The following is a 13,543-nucleotide window of genomic DNA, read 5'->3' as shown; positions in this document are numbered from 1 at the left end:
AGTGTGGTCACAAAAAATTAATGGGTACATGGACATCTATGCAGAGTTTCACTTTCAGGCTCTAGTGATGAAATTTACTCAAACCCAAGTGGACTCGTTCAACTCAGTGACACTAAAAATGTAACACTTGCTTTAAACTTCTTAATTGACTCCATATTGGAGCTGCTCTTCTTTTGCAGGTAGAATTTCCACACTTATTCCAGTTGTTTTACAATATAACCAATCTATGGTAAGCTAACAAAACAAACAATCACCATCTTCCTGTTTTGGTTTGCAATCACTCCTTCATTTTCCAGGAGCACAGAGTGGCAGAAAGAATTGCTGTTTGAAGGATTGGGACTTACAAGAAACTAATATCGAACCAGTATCATAGTTTTAAGGCACTGCATTTTTCAATAGGGTTCTTTTTCATAATTACAATTTTTCTTTTGAAAAGAAACAGAATTACATCAGTGATATGGTTTCCACATCTGCAAGTGCACGGGGTACACTTGGGTCAGGTCTTGTTTCTGGAAATTTTCTTTGCAACAGCTACACTCTAAAAAAACTAAATGCAAATAGAAGTTAAGGAGCCAGTACACTGAACTCTTTATCACTGAATGAGATAAAGCTGCTACTACAAAATAAAAGCTTTGAAAGAACAAATTTAGATTTAAAAGAAGGAAAATTATAAAGTGTTTAGCAGTTGCATTAGTATTTGAAAATAAATGTATGTATGTATTTCTTTATTTATATTTATGTTTATTTATTTATTTATAAATGTAAAAGGGTAATAGTTTTTTCCCAAATACTTTCCTTAATAATTCAGCTGCCATAAAAGGCCACGTCTCACTTCATGTTGTAGGCAACCCGAATGAAAAATGCAGTTATGTTTGAGAGCTACAACCACTATGAGATTATGAAAGATTAACCTCTCACTCACAATAGTCCGTTTTTATCCGTGTCACATGTTTTGACCGCAAAAGCAAAAGAAATTCCACGCAGAGAGAAAGAAAGAAGAGAATTATTGTTCCCATCTAGTGTTTTAAGGAGTAACACCAACAACCCCCTTATGGCAGCTCAGACTTCAAGCACTCAGTACTGCCAGATTTTCAACTAAGGAGTTGTGCTGTGTATGGCTTATGTGCCTTATGGGAATCTGTGGGGTATACGGGGGTGAGATGAAGAATAGCTTCATTTAGATTTAATTATATTCCAGCGCAGCTCAGTGTGTGAGGGCATAAAATCACTGCAGTAATTTTTATTTTAACTGAATGATCAAGTGTTATGTTGAGCTTTTCTGTCACTGTACATTTCTTTTCTTTTCTTTTTTAAACACAGATCATTTAATGTAAAATATAGTTTCTGTCAAACTCGCTGCAACAGGATGAGTCATGAAGGAAACGAAGAGAAAAACTGGAAGGAAGTTGCACAGGAACTAGGGCGGCAATTTCCCAACAAACTAAAAGTAGGGCAAGCGTGTGTTTGTGTGGGACAATGTGGGATACATCAGAAAAATAAACACACAACAAAGTATGTGTGTACAGCTTTTGCACTAGTATGCCAAAGACATGTATAGGTCATTTGAATTCAACTTTTCCAACACCCTAAAATAAGGATATCAGGGGCTATTCATATAGTCTTACTTTTCTTATGCTCTTACTGTTAGGAATTCTGGTAACTTATTTCCAGTGGCTGTTCTGTCTGATAATCAACTTTTTCCCCTTTTTTTGCATCTCTTTTCAACACATTTGTCAGTTCTAACAATTTGGAGCATATTATGAAACTCACACATAGTGTGTTTCTTTATGACATACCTACCCTTGTGCGAAACCAAAAAAAAAAAAAAAAAACTAGCAAAAAAACCAAAATACTCTTTGAGAATTTCTTTCCACTAACTTAAGTCAGTTAAAACCAGTATCTGGGTATCTATTGTCACCTCAGTGGTTTTTCTTTGGGGTCGTTTTCATCATATTTGCTCAAGTACAGCTTATGACCTTGTGGTGATTTGCAAGTTCACCCACTGGGCAGAGAATTGGACTTATGGACTTAAACCATGATAAAGGTCTTAAATTGTGGAACAGGGAGATGAGGGACAAAACTCCAATACAGTCCTATACCTAGGCATCCTATCTGAGATATTCTGGACAAAGATAAAAAGCGCTCCTTAATTCATTTCAGTTTTTTAAAATATCGCACAACATAAAAGACCCAGTTGCCTTAAAGAACTTTATGTTGCAAGGTAAAGACTCTACAACAATAATGAAAAAACACCAAAATTCAGATAAACCCTTAAGAGTGAGCACTTGGCAGCAGTGGGAATTAAAAAAAACTCCCTTTTACCAGGAAGAAACCTCTGGTGGAACCACGCTCTGGAAGGTGTAGCCGTCTGCTTTTGAGGGGAAGGTTGGGGCTGAGGGGAGAGATGCGGGACAGACAGCACACTGTGGAAGAGATATCCCACAGAATGAGTTTGGCATAAAAAGGCTGTATTCATATTCATCTGCTGAGATACTAAATGGGGTGGTGTAGCTCCGGATGGAGAGCAGGCCATCTAAGAAGGTTGATGACTTGGTGAATGAGGCATGTTGTATTAAGCGCTTCAGTGTTTAAGCAGAGTAAAAAAGTGCTAAGAACCAGTCAATGTTCTTGACTTTATATGAAAAATATACCCCCCCGACCCTTTTTTTAAACATTAAGATCAAACTTCAGAGCAGATATCACATCTGCATGCATCTGCATTCGACAGACTGTACCTTTAACTCACTGCCAAAGGGGGGAAGCGAGATTCAAATATTTGGCTCCGCCTCTGCTGCTGCTGCATGTCATCGCGGAAATAGAAACTAAACAGGGCAAAACAAAATGGGAGCATCGTTGGATACTCCAGCGAGGTGCCCTCTCTGCGACGAGCTGACCCGGGACCCGGTTACTCTGAAGTGTAACCACAGTTTCTGCCAGCGATGCATTGGTGACTTGTGGAGCATTAACCCGAACGGGCCGTACCATTGTCCGGAGTGGAGGTGTAAAACCGAGTATCAGACTTTGCCGTTTCATAGCAGTTTGATACGGTCACCAACTCCCAGAGGACAAGCACAGCCTCGCAGCACTGCAGGTACGGTTAAGATGGTTAGGTTAACATTTAAATTGTAACCAGACGAGTGAAATAACGGCCCTTAAAACTACAAACGTGAAAGCGGGGTTATAAACTAATGCTAGCTGCTAACGTCAGAGGTCTCCCGCTCACAAGCAAAATGGGCGTTACGCATATGTTCAGTACTGTAAACTAGACGGACTACTGCATACTTATAATCGCATTCTAGCTGTAGCTAGTAAATGTTCACTAGTTTACTTCTAATTCAAAGACCTTAATAAATAGTAAATAGGTTGCGCTTTCTAAATGGAAGATACCATTTGATCAACCTTAGGGCACGTAAAAGTACTATAAAACTAGTAGCACATGATGGTCTAATCTTTAATTTGCGGAAAAATGGTTTTAGCAAACCAGAACTTTGTTATGTGCATGTATGACCAGTGACAGATAAAGTAACATATTTTTCGATTGTATTCATTTATTGATGAATAACAATGACGCATCATTATGTGAAATGAAGAACTCGCAGTTTAGGTTAAAAGACTATATTTTTGGTGTCTTTTTTTTTTTAGAGCCCAATTGTACCAGTGGCATCTTCAGGTGAAGGCACCACTTGTCTGTTGGTCATGTAGTCGAGTAGTCATGCACATCCCTACTGCAAACAGTGCTAAGTTGTTGCGTTTTGTGTCATGTTGTTTGGCCAGGTCTCATTTGTAAAACAAATCTAATCTCAATGGGATGTGCTGGTAAATAAATACATGTGCTGGTAAATAAAGGTAAATAAATACATGTGCTGGTAAATAAAGGTAAATAAATACATGTGCTTAACAATGGATGCAGCCTGCAGGAAAGAAAATCAATAATACTATTTCTAGCATTTCTTTGGTGTTATATTATGTTGTTAAAAAGCGCAACAGACAGGGGACTACCACTCTATTTGTGATAGATTATACATAATTGCCAACTGCTATACCATTTGGGCTCTAATCTTCTAATCTGCCGTAGTTAGAAATATTCATCTTTAACTGTTTTTTGTGAGACTGTTAGATTTAGATTAGAGTACTAAGCAACAATTTTCAGCATTGTCCATGTCCATCCATTTTCTTAACTACTTATCCAACGTAGGCCTACAGGAGTGCTAGAGCTTATCCCTTCTGACAACGAGTGAAAGACGAGGTACATCCTGGTTGCCAGGACTAACACAGAGAGAGAAAGCTATAAATAGTTAAATAACTTATTCACCTAGTAATCACCAGTAAAATGCCTTTCATATAAAAGTTGGGGGAGCAAAAACCCATAATACATTCTTAAATAAAGTCTAATTATGAAGTAGTATAACATTTAACACTCAAGTGAAATACAGGTACCTCAGAATTTGATTGTATTACAGTTCTTGAGCAAATTTCCTTTGTTTCTTGCTGTCACAAGGTTTAAAACAGAATATCTTAAACAAAACATTAGCTCTTGTGTAATTTAATGGGAGCAGTGTTTGGCATTTGTTTACAGTGTCACAGATCAAAGTCCAATTAAAACTCTGAGATCAAAGTTTGAACTCTTTTAAAGCAAATAGACAGTAGGGTTAAAAGTCTCTTTCTGACGTGTGATCATGAGTGTAAGCAGCACCTTTAATGCACTGAACAGTTACATCTGTGTTGCTTACCTTCCTTCCTTACAAGGCAACATCATCACAGAACTCCTAAGTAGTTAGTACACTCTCCTCAGTTGCTTAAAGTGGAGGTGAGGGCAGGTGTGCTTGCAGAAAGCAGCATGCAGGTGTTTATATGAAACATTGCTATGAAAGTGCAAACTCAGCCTTCTCTAAAAACAGTTTTGCTTATATTTTATTGCATTTTTTAAGGTTCATCCACCAGTAACAATGAAGAAAGTACATCTGACTCGAGTTTAAGGAGGCCATCGCTCACCAGCCGACTCCTTGGAAAGAGGAAGGCCAGCGCACCTGTACCTGAACAGCCTGAAGCAAAGAGAACAACTGTCGAGAGCCCCCGTGCATGGCCCAGTGACACAGAGATTCCCACCACTTCCTTGTCAAATAACACTGGGGAGTCAACTGCCGTGAAAACATCTAAGAAAGTAGTAGAACCAGAATCTTCCCAATCTAAAGAGGGTGAAGGCTCAACCTCCAAGGAGAACTCTGACAGCAATGGAGCATCTGCAAGCGATGGGCCACAAGCCATCTCAGTCCAGCATAAATCAGAAAAGGCCATCATACTGGATGACTCTGACAATGAAGTCGACATATGTGATGCACCTCCTCCTGCAACCCCCAAGAAAGACCCGCAAGTAACAGGGGTATGTGTGACACCAAAGAAGCCTTTGTCAACTCCCACCTCTCACAGTTTTCCTGCAACCTCAACTCCAGGAAAAGATAAGCCTCCTGTGCACCATGCTGGCAAATCATCTCCGATTCCAAGCAAAATTTATTTACCCGCTTCAGGATCCTCAAGTCATGTTGGCATCGTCTCCAGGGCAGAAAACAAAAGCGCCAGCCCTGTGCCCTGTCATTATTGTCCTAAAACTCGGTGTCAGTCTGCAGTGAAGACTTGTCTGGTGTGCGGGGCCTCCATGTGTTCAGAGCACCTGCGCCCCCACCTGGACATCCCAGTTTTCCAAAATCACACCCTGGTTTCTCCAGTGGAAGACATTTCCCTCTGGAGGTGTCAGGATCACCATGAGATAAACCGTATCTACTGTCGGCAGTGTGCAGTGTGTGTGTGCACTGTGTGTACCGTCATAGGTTCCCATCGTGACCACGAATGCGTCAGCATCAGGGAGGCAGAGAGAGAGCTCAGGGTGAGTGCTGCTGACTTAATGCGTGCGAGATCTGATTTCAGTGCATAGTACCTGAAGATAATCGGATAAGGAATAATTACACAGATACACATGGGGTAAAAACGAAAAAGAAGCAAACATCCCAAAATATTTCAACTCATCTGCTTGTTCCGACAAGCATAACGTGAAAACAAACACTGCATGAATAACACGCACACAAACACAAGGCAGATAGACAACAAACAAAATCATTACCACCGTAATTACTTTTTGTGCCCATGATGATCTGTAAGCAGGGTTATATTTGGCAATGGTGAGCCGGTCTCTAAAGTAATCTTTGTTTCTGTTTCCTGATATTTGGTTTCTTAATTTTATTCAAAATTATCTAGTTGTCTCTCTTGTCTTTCTGTGTGGTCATGCATCTTCAGTCTTTTGTTTGACCATTTATGATAGTGCATTATCTGAATATAGAATGATCGTTCCTATGAGTTTACTTGCTATTTTGACAGCCATTTTTAACTAATCATTCGTTATGTAACTTCTAGATGTATTGTAGGAAGTCTGTTATCTTCCAATTTACACTGATGCCCCTAGCAGAGAAAACACAGGTCTGTTTATTCACATGGAAAATGTATATGGTTCACAAAGTTGAAAACATGACAATCAGAGATTTAGAGGGGTACCTTAATGGTTTTGCAAGCAACAGCCATTTGTATCCAATTTAGTACAAAATAATAATGTTTTTCAGTTGATCTAAGCTACCAGCTTATTAAAAATAACCCTCATCATTTTAGGGTTTTCTCAAAATACATCTTGGGACTTTATATTTTGGAGAATCTGCTCAAACTACTTTGCTTCAAATTCAAAGTGGCGAAGAACATAGCCTGAAGAACAAAAAATATGTAACTGTCCAGCTGTGAGCATACAGCACTTGTGGCTAAATATAGATATAATCAAAGCGATAGACTCGTGACTTGTTTTTAAATCTTTGTGGACATTTTTCCTCAGGGAAACCTGAAAGAAGAGATCAAACAACTGCAAGAGGCTGAGCAGCAAGTGAAGGACCGAGTGACTGAGCTCGCTCAGAAGAAAGAGACTTTCAAAGTGAGTTGGCTAAGTCTGTTGTTAAATATACATACGTTCGTTCTGCTTAGCTGCTAAGAATTACAAGAGATTTTCTTTCACACCCATTGCATTGAAATTTAAGGGTTTTTTTTAGAAGTGCATATAATTGGCTAAAATTAGTTAATAAACTTCTCCAGTTCTTTGTTTCATGTCAGAATAGGAAGACTTTATACAAGTAATACAAATATTAGGTGGCTTTGTTTGAAAATGTAAAGAAATTAAGCTTAAGGTTTTTAGGTTAGGGTTCATGGTCAATTGCTCTCCCCAACTAAATACTTCTCCTTGAGTAATAGTCATTCATTCAAGTGATTAATTGACGAGCTGTTTTTTTGTACTTTTAGGGCACTAGTCCCAGGGTGCTACATTGCAGCACAAAGCTTTATTAAGTTGCAGCAACTCTTAAATAGGATCTAACACTGAAGTGAGTGGCCATACTAAAGTAATTTTTTTCCCCATCTGCAAGTATGCTAAAGTCCAAGTGGGATAAATGTTACCATGACTGTGAGGGGCCATGCAGATGTCTGTCTCCCTGTCTGTTATTTTGACCGTGCAAACTCTTCTGCAGAGACCATTCTGTTTACGACTTACCGAGTGTTGCCATTTCCTTCCGACTCTTAGGAGGCAGCCTTGAGTCATTTCTGTTGCTCAATCTGGATTTTATTTTGAGCTGAGGAAACCAGTTAATACAAAAAAGGAAAACATAAAAATGCCATGTTTGAAATTTAAATAGACTGGAAAAGCATCTTACGTTGAAATCTTTGCATTTCTGAAGTGTTGTACGGTATACTAGTACCGTATTTCCCGGACTACAAAGCGCACCCGAATATTAGCCGCACAAGCTAAAATCAGGGGGAAATCCTGTTTTGTACATACATTAGCCGCACCTGACTAAAAGCCGCAGGTGTTTCAATGTTGACTCAATGTTGATCATAGTGTAAGAGAATATGCACAAAGGGAATTGTCAGGAAAGAGATGGCTGTTTGGAGACACATCACTTTTATTAATATTTTGAAAAACAAGTTATGGGTACATATTTGCATAACTTTTTAGGTATATGTACAAGTACCGGTAATTACAAGTACAAAACATGTACTGTGCTTCATAAATGAGTAACAAATGTAGTACATAACAATAACCTACAGCACACCAGAAAAATAGATTCGGACTACCTTTTAGGCTCAGGTGCAGTGACACAGCTTTAACAAGAAGAAAAGTCAGTCATTCACCACCATCTTTCTGCGCACTAAAACCACCAAAGTCCTCTTCTCCAGTGTCGGATACGAACAGGCTCAGGATGGCTTCGTCATCCACTCTCCGCTTCTCTCTTTCGTTGTCACTTTCAAAACCAAACAAATCCTCGTTGTCAGTGTCAGAGTCGAACACCCTCTGAAGGGCCGTGGCGGTGACCTCCTCCTCTCCATCATGCAGCAGTCCAGCCCTTCGAAATCCGTTGGTGATCGTGGATGTTTTCACACTTTTCCACGCTGTCAGAATCCACTGGTGGAGTTGGGCCTAACTTGCTTTTCGCAACTTTATCGCCGCTCATCATCCACGCCTCATGCTGAACGCGTAGCGCTACTTTGAAGTTTGTTTTTCGCGCTACTTCGTACGGCACTACGTTGCCTGGCGGACGGACATGTGACCAACATACCACTCTTGAACCCCGATCCTTCCGCCAGGCAACGTAGTGCCGTACAACAGCGGAACAAACAAAACAAATCCTCTTACGATATCACAAAAATCATGGACAATCCATAGAAAAGCTGCACCTGACTAAAAGCCGCAGGGTTCAAGCCTTGTGCAAAAAGTAGCGGCTTATACCCCGACAATTACAGTAATCGGAAATGAGTAATAACTAACAGCAAAGAAATGCAATACTACCGCAATACTACTACATATATTTATACTGTGTCTGTCTAGGAGGTTTTGAGTGACACACAAGCAGGAGTGAAGCAGCAGTACAGTACCATCAAAGAGGCCTTGGAGCAGGAGGAGCAACTGGCTCTTCAGTGTGTGAAGAAGGAAGAGAACCGAGTTTTGGGGGGACTAGAGGAGAAACTCTGCCACCTCCATAGCTCCCTTCAATCCATCCAACAAGGCCTTCACACGCTGGAGAGTCTGGCTGACACCAGAGGCGACAACTCTTTTAAGGACCAGGCCTTCATCATGGTCAGATAATTTTTGTTGGCTTAAAAAATATATGCATATATTTACTGCTGAATTATTAATGTTTAGGTAGTAAAATGCCTTTTTATTTTTGCTGACATTGCAGGAATACAGCAAGATTGCCCAGCTGTAAGTAATTTGCTTTTAACTTCTGCTTTGCAGCGGTAAAATTGTCCTCTTGTTGAACATTTCACTAGCTGAATGTGCTCCCAGAAAATCAGTTTTGTAAACATGCTGCATAGTCGTTTACTTTATTTTAATGAAAGTACTAGTTAGCTCACCCTAGTTGGTAAAAGCTGACTTTAAAAGTTCTTTTGCAATGCAATCAGCAGGGATGCTGATTTGGAAAGTGATGTGACACTTTTGTGCTGTGGGTACAAATCCCACACACTAAGTACACACATCTAAGAAATGGAGATTGGATTTATATGTGCAATTTGCTGCACGATAGTCTTAGGGCTCATTACTGACTCAGTTCTCCTTCATCAGGAGTGGTGAGATGGGGAGCTACGTGGAGCAGTTTGAGGCCCCGGAGGAAGTGAATCGTCCCCGGCTGAGGTGTCTGCAGCAGTGGACAGAGAAGCGACTGGACACAGTTGTCATCAATACACAAAGCAAAGATAGAGATCTTAACAGGCTCCTCTGTAAGTCATGTCTTGTTTATACTACTGTTTATACAGCTCACACAGCTAATTACGCCACAGCACTAAATACACGTGTTAGGATATTCAGTTAGTCTTAATTTTCTCATCTAAATTCTTCCTCTTTAATCGTGTACACAGATGGCACCATACCCCTCTTGGATTCAGATACGGCCCATCCTAAGCTGCAGCTGTCTGATAACAGCAGAACGGTGACCTACAGCGATGCTCAGCAGGCTTACACGGAGCACGAGGCTCGCTTCAGTTCCTTCCCACAGGTCCTTTCCTCATTAGCACTGGAGGGGGGGCGTTGGTACTGGGAGGTGAGCGTGTCCGTGGATGATGGCCGATGGAAGGTGGGGCTGTGTGAGGCTCAGATGGAGAGGAAAGGCCAAAAGGACAACTCTCGTCTGGGGTTCAACAGTTACTCCTGGTGCCTGGCCTGTGACAAAAGGAAGGTAGAGGCCCTCCATAATAAAGTATCAGTTCCTGTGGATTCAGATGGACTGCAAAGGGTAGGAGTGTTCCTTGACTTTGAAGATGGTATTTTATCATTCTTTAATGTGACACCAGGGGGCAGTCTAGCTTTAATGCATTCCTACAAGCAGAGGTTTACTAATCCTCTTTACCCAGCCTTTTCTGTGTCTAAAACACACTTGTCTATCTGTGATTTGTTCGAGTCTTAAACTGCACAGAAGCACCATATCAGTTCTGCTGATTGATTTACAAACTTCATCAATCTGTGGTGCCTTTTTTAGTAAAATGCACTGTTGTGTAACTTTCTCATGGATGATAGATCTGTCGTACACTGCATACATTCCCTGACTTCTGCAAAGATCTGTAAATGTGATTTTTACATCATTTGAAAGAACTGGAATAAATAGAAATCCTATTCAATATACCTTACATGTAACAGTCAATCACTGGTAGTATTTTTTTTTAATAGAAAGACCAGACTTTTTTAATGGTTTTTGTTTTGAGATGATGTATCAACAAATGAGAATGTTTTTAAGTGGTAGGCAAGTTATCAATGATGATCAATACACAAATATTTTGGATAGTGTTTCTATTTTGAATATTTGTTTTTTAAAATCTTCAGATTGTACTTTACATATCTCGTCTTTGTCATCCTTATTGCTCCTGTTGTGACTCATTTGTCTTTCTACTGGAATAAACTGTCAGAGTTTCCAAAGCTACATTACTGCGTGCCATGATTCTTCCCATGGGCCTTTAAATAGAAACACAGGTGTGCGAGTGGGTGATGTGTTTCCCCACAACAGGTGACAGTTGGTGTGCTAACTTTTAAATTTCACTGCTCCCACAGCATGGGAGCTTTACTGACAACAAACACTGCCTTTGGCACAAACCCCTGATAGGATGGCAGACCGAAGCAGATGTTAAATTGTCCTTTTCTTTGCAAAGTCTGTGGCTCATTTATTCTGACTAGGGGTCTGCGCAGTTGACGTCATTGAGTGGGATCAAAGTGGTATTTACATAAACTCCTTCTGGATGATTGGTCGAGCGACTGAATGCCAGTGGTTCAGGGACAGCTGTCTGTGGATCACAGTGGATACAAACTTATTAAAGTAGCAAATGTAATATAACTGAAAACGAATCAAAGTCTAAATGGGGCCTGGAGAAAACGGCTACAGTTCTTTTTACATAGTTGAACAAAAACATTTCCCCACAATGTCATCAGCTTCTTCTGACTTTTATTGATGTAATTTCAAACATTTAAGAAACCTGAATCTGAGCAGGTGCTCCATCCAAGCATGACAGCAATTTCACACTTGCAGACACACGATCCAAAGGTAATCACAAACCCTACGTGGGTTTTGCTTTATTTCTCGTCGTTTCTAGCCTGCACACGGAGGCAGGATGCGAGACATTTCTGTGAGAGATCAAGAGGAGGAGGAGGCTTAAACAGTCGGGATAATTAAATTCTCCTCTCCCTGTCCATCTAGTGGTCTGTCAGCCACGCTCAGCAAGCTTTTCTGCAATTGTTATCCCTCAATAAGATAGGCTAGAGCACATGGTATGTTGGTGTAGAACAACGTGGCACATCTTCTTTAAGAAATAAAATGAATGTGATGTGAAGCCCTAAAAATCTCTGTGTGGCTAAATAAAGGGACAAGGTCTTCATTAATGATCCCCATTGTTTCCCACATCTAAAACATAACAGCCAAAGTGTCTACTTGTCAAAATGTCTTCATATTAAGATCCCCTCTTCTATAACTGGCTGCTGTGTCTATGGGAATAGAATCAAATCCCTTAATTAGCATGTCAGTGGCACGTCAGTGCACGGTAATTACTTAATTCTGTCGATGTGACTGAAAAGGCACAGAAATGACTATAAGCACTTGGAAAGTAATGAGCTTACTTTGGGAAATGCATTGTTTGTATTCAATAGTTTTTTGACTTAAACAGATTACCTACAAAGTAAAGAAAACAATTCGCATGGCTATTTCCATTCAATTTCAAATCAGCTTTTAAAATCAATACTTAATTAGAAGAGCTCTAAACCTGGGGAAGTATTAAGAAAAGTCTTTTGCAATAATATCCTGTGCAAATGTAGGAACATGCTTCTTCTGTTCTGCTCGTTCATGGTAAAGTAGCACCTTATGTGGGTCAAAACAGGTCTTATTTGCAAGTTATTTGCGACTTCTCCCTTTTTATTGCAAGCTTTTATCTATCATCATTATCAGGGAAGAAAGTGGAATGGCATGAAATTATTGAGGGTCAGAGATTGTCAAACAGATGGAAGGCACCAAGACTTCCACTTAAACTGTCTTAATGCCACAGAATGTCACTCCTCCTCCACTGTGTCTCTCTCTCTCTTTTTGTTTTTTATTTGCTGGTGACCTTGTGCTAGCCCCCTTAAAAGTTAAACAAGCTCGCTTTCAAAGTTTGATATTTGGTAACATTTAAATTTGTTCTAGGTCACATCAAAGGTTGTTCTTTGTGGAACTGGAAATAATAGGACCGTGCAGCACAAATTGCCTCATTTACTGAGCTAGGACCAGTAACCATTTCAAGTTGCATTTTTCATGGAGCAATGTGCCTGAGTCGACCTTTACCTCTTGGCTCAAGATAAGTCAAACACTCTCATTATGCTGATGGGGATACTGTAGCTCCCTGGAGCATATGAAAATCTACATCTATGGTACAGTAACATGGCATAATTAGGTGTCTCTGGTTTTTCTTTACACTTCCTATGTATAACCTTTCAATATGAATCACAGAAAAACAGCACTCACTGTTGTCCTCAAGGTTTTTCCTCAATTATCAAACACTCTTCTAACCATCTGGATGCAAAAATGATTCTCTACAACAGAAACGTTCTCATGGTGCAGCTGTGCTTTCTAATCCATCTATCAAATACTCTGATTATTTTATATTTTAAAAATTTAGCTACTGCAGCCAAAGATACTAAATTTCAGTTTTGGTGTAAAGAAGACACGTGTGTCATGGGGTGCTCGTTAAAAAAAGTCTTTGATCTGATGTTTTCCTTCAAACAGGCTCAATAAACTTCTTTTTAATTGAATGCATTACTGGCTACTCTAGTGCCTGCCAGTGATGTGCAAAGACTAGAGCATAACTACAAAAAATAGTCTTATCCTAAGAATCAAGCTAACCTTAAAGAACTCATTCCTGTGTTTAAAATTGTATTTAATTCTGCTCTGTTACTGTTTTTGTTCTGTTACAATGAAAACTGTTCATATTATGTGACCAAATTTTCAGACAGGAGATT

The 13,543-nt window shown here is 39.8% G+C and overlaps 1 protein-coding gene across 1 annotated transcript; it reads left to right on the top strand.

The window, feature by feature from the left end:
- Window positions 1–2,799: 2,799 nt before the first annotated feature.
- On the top strand, window positions 2,800–10,988 carry si:dkey-29p10.4 (tripartite motif-containing protein 14). Its single transcript, XM_006782614.2, has 7 exons — window positions 2,800–3,091; window positions 4,929–5,881; window positions 6,869–6,964; window positions 8,906–9,154; window positions 9,258–9,280; window positions 9,641–9,795; window positions 9,934–10,988. Exons 1-7 carry the CDS (start codon window positions 2,842–2,844, stop codon window positions 10,476–10,478), a joined length of 2,271 nt encoding a protein of 756 aa, XP_006782677.2. The 5' UTR covers window positions 2,800–2,841; the 3' UTR covers window positions 10,479–10,988.
- The last annotated feature ends 2,555 nt before the right edge of the window (window positions 10,989–13,543 follow it).

The sequence above is a fragment of the Neolamprologus brichardi genome, chromosome 7, assembly GCF_056152115.1.
Source record: "Neolamprologus brichardi isolate AB-2024 chromosome 7, ASM5615211v1, whole genome shotgun sequence".
In the NCBI taxonomy this organism is placed as follows: domain Eukaryota; kingdom Metazoa; phylum Chordata; class Actinopteri; order Cichliformes; family Cichlidae; genus Neolamprologus; species Neolamprologus brichardi.
The sequence above is the reverse complement of the archived record's forward strand: the minus strand, read 5'-3'. Positions and strand labels throughout refer to the sequence as shown.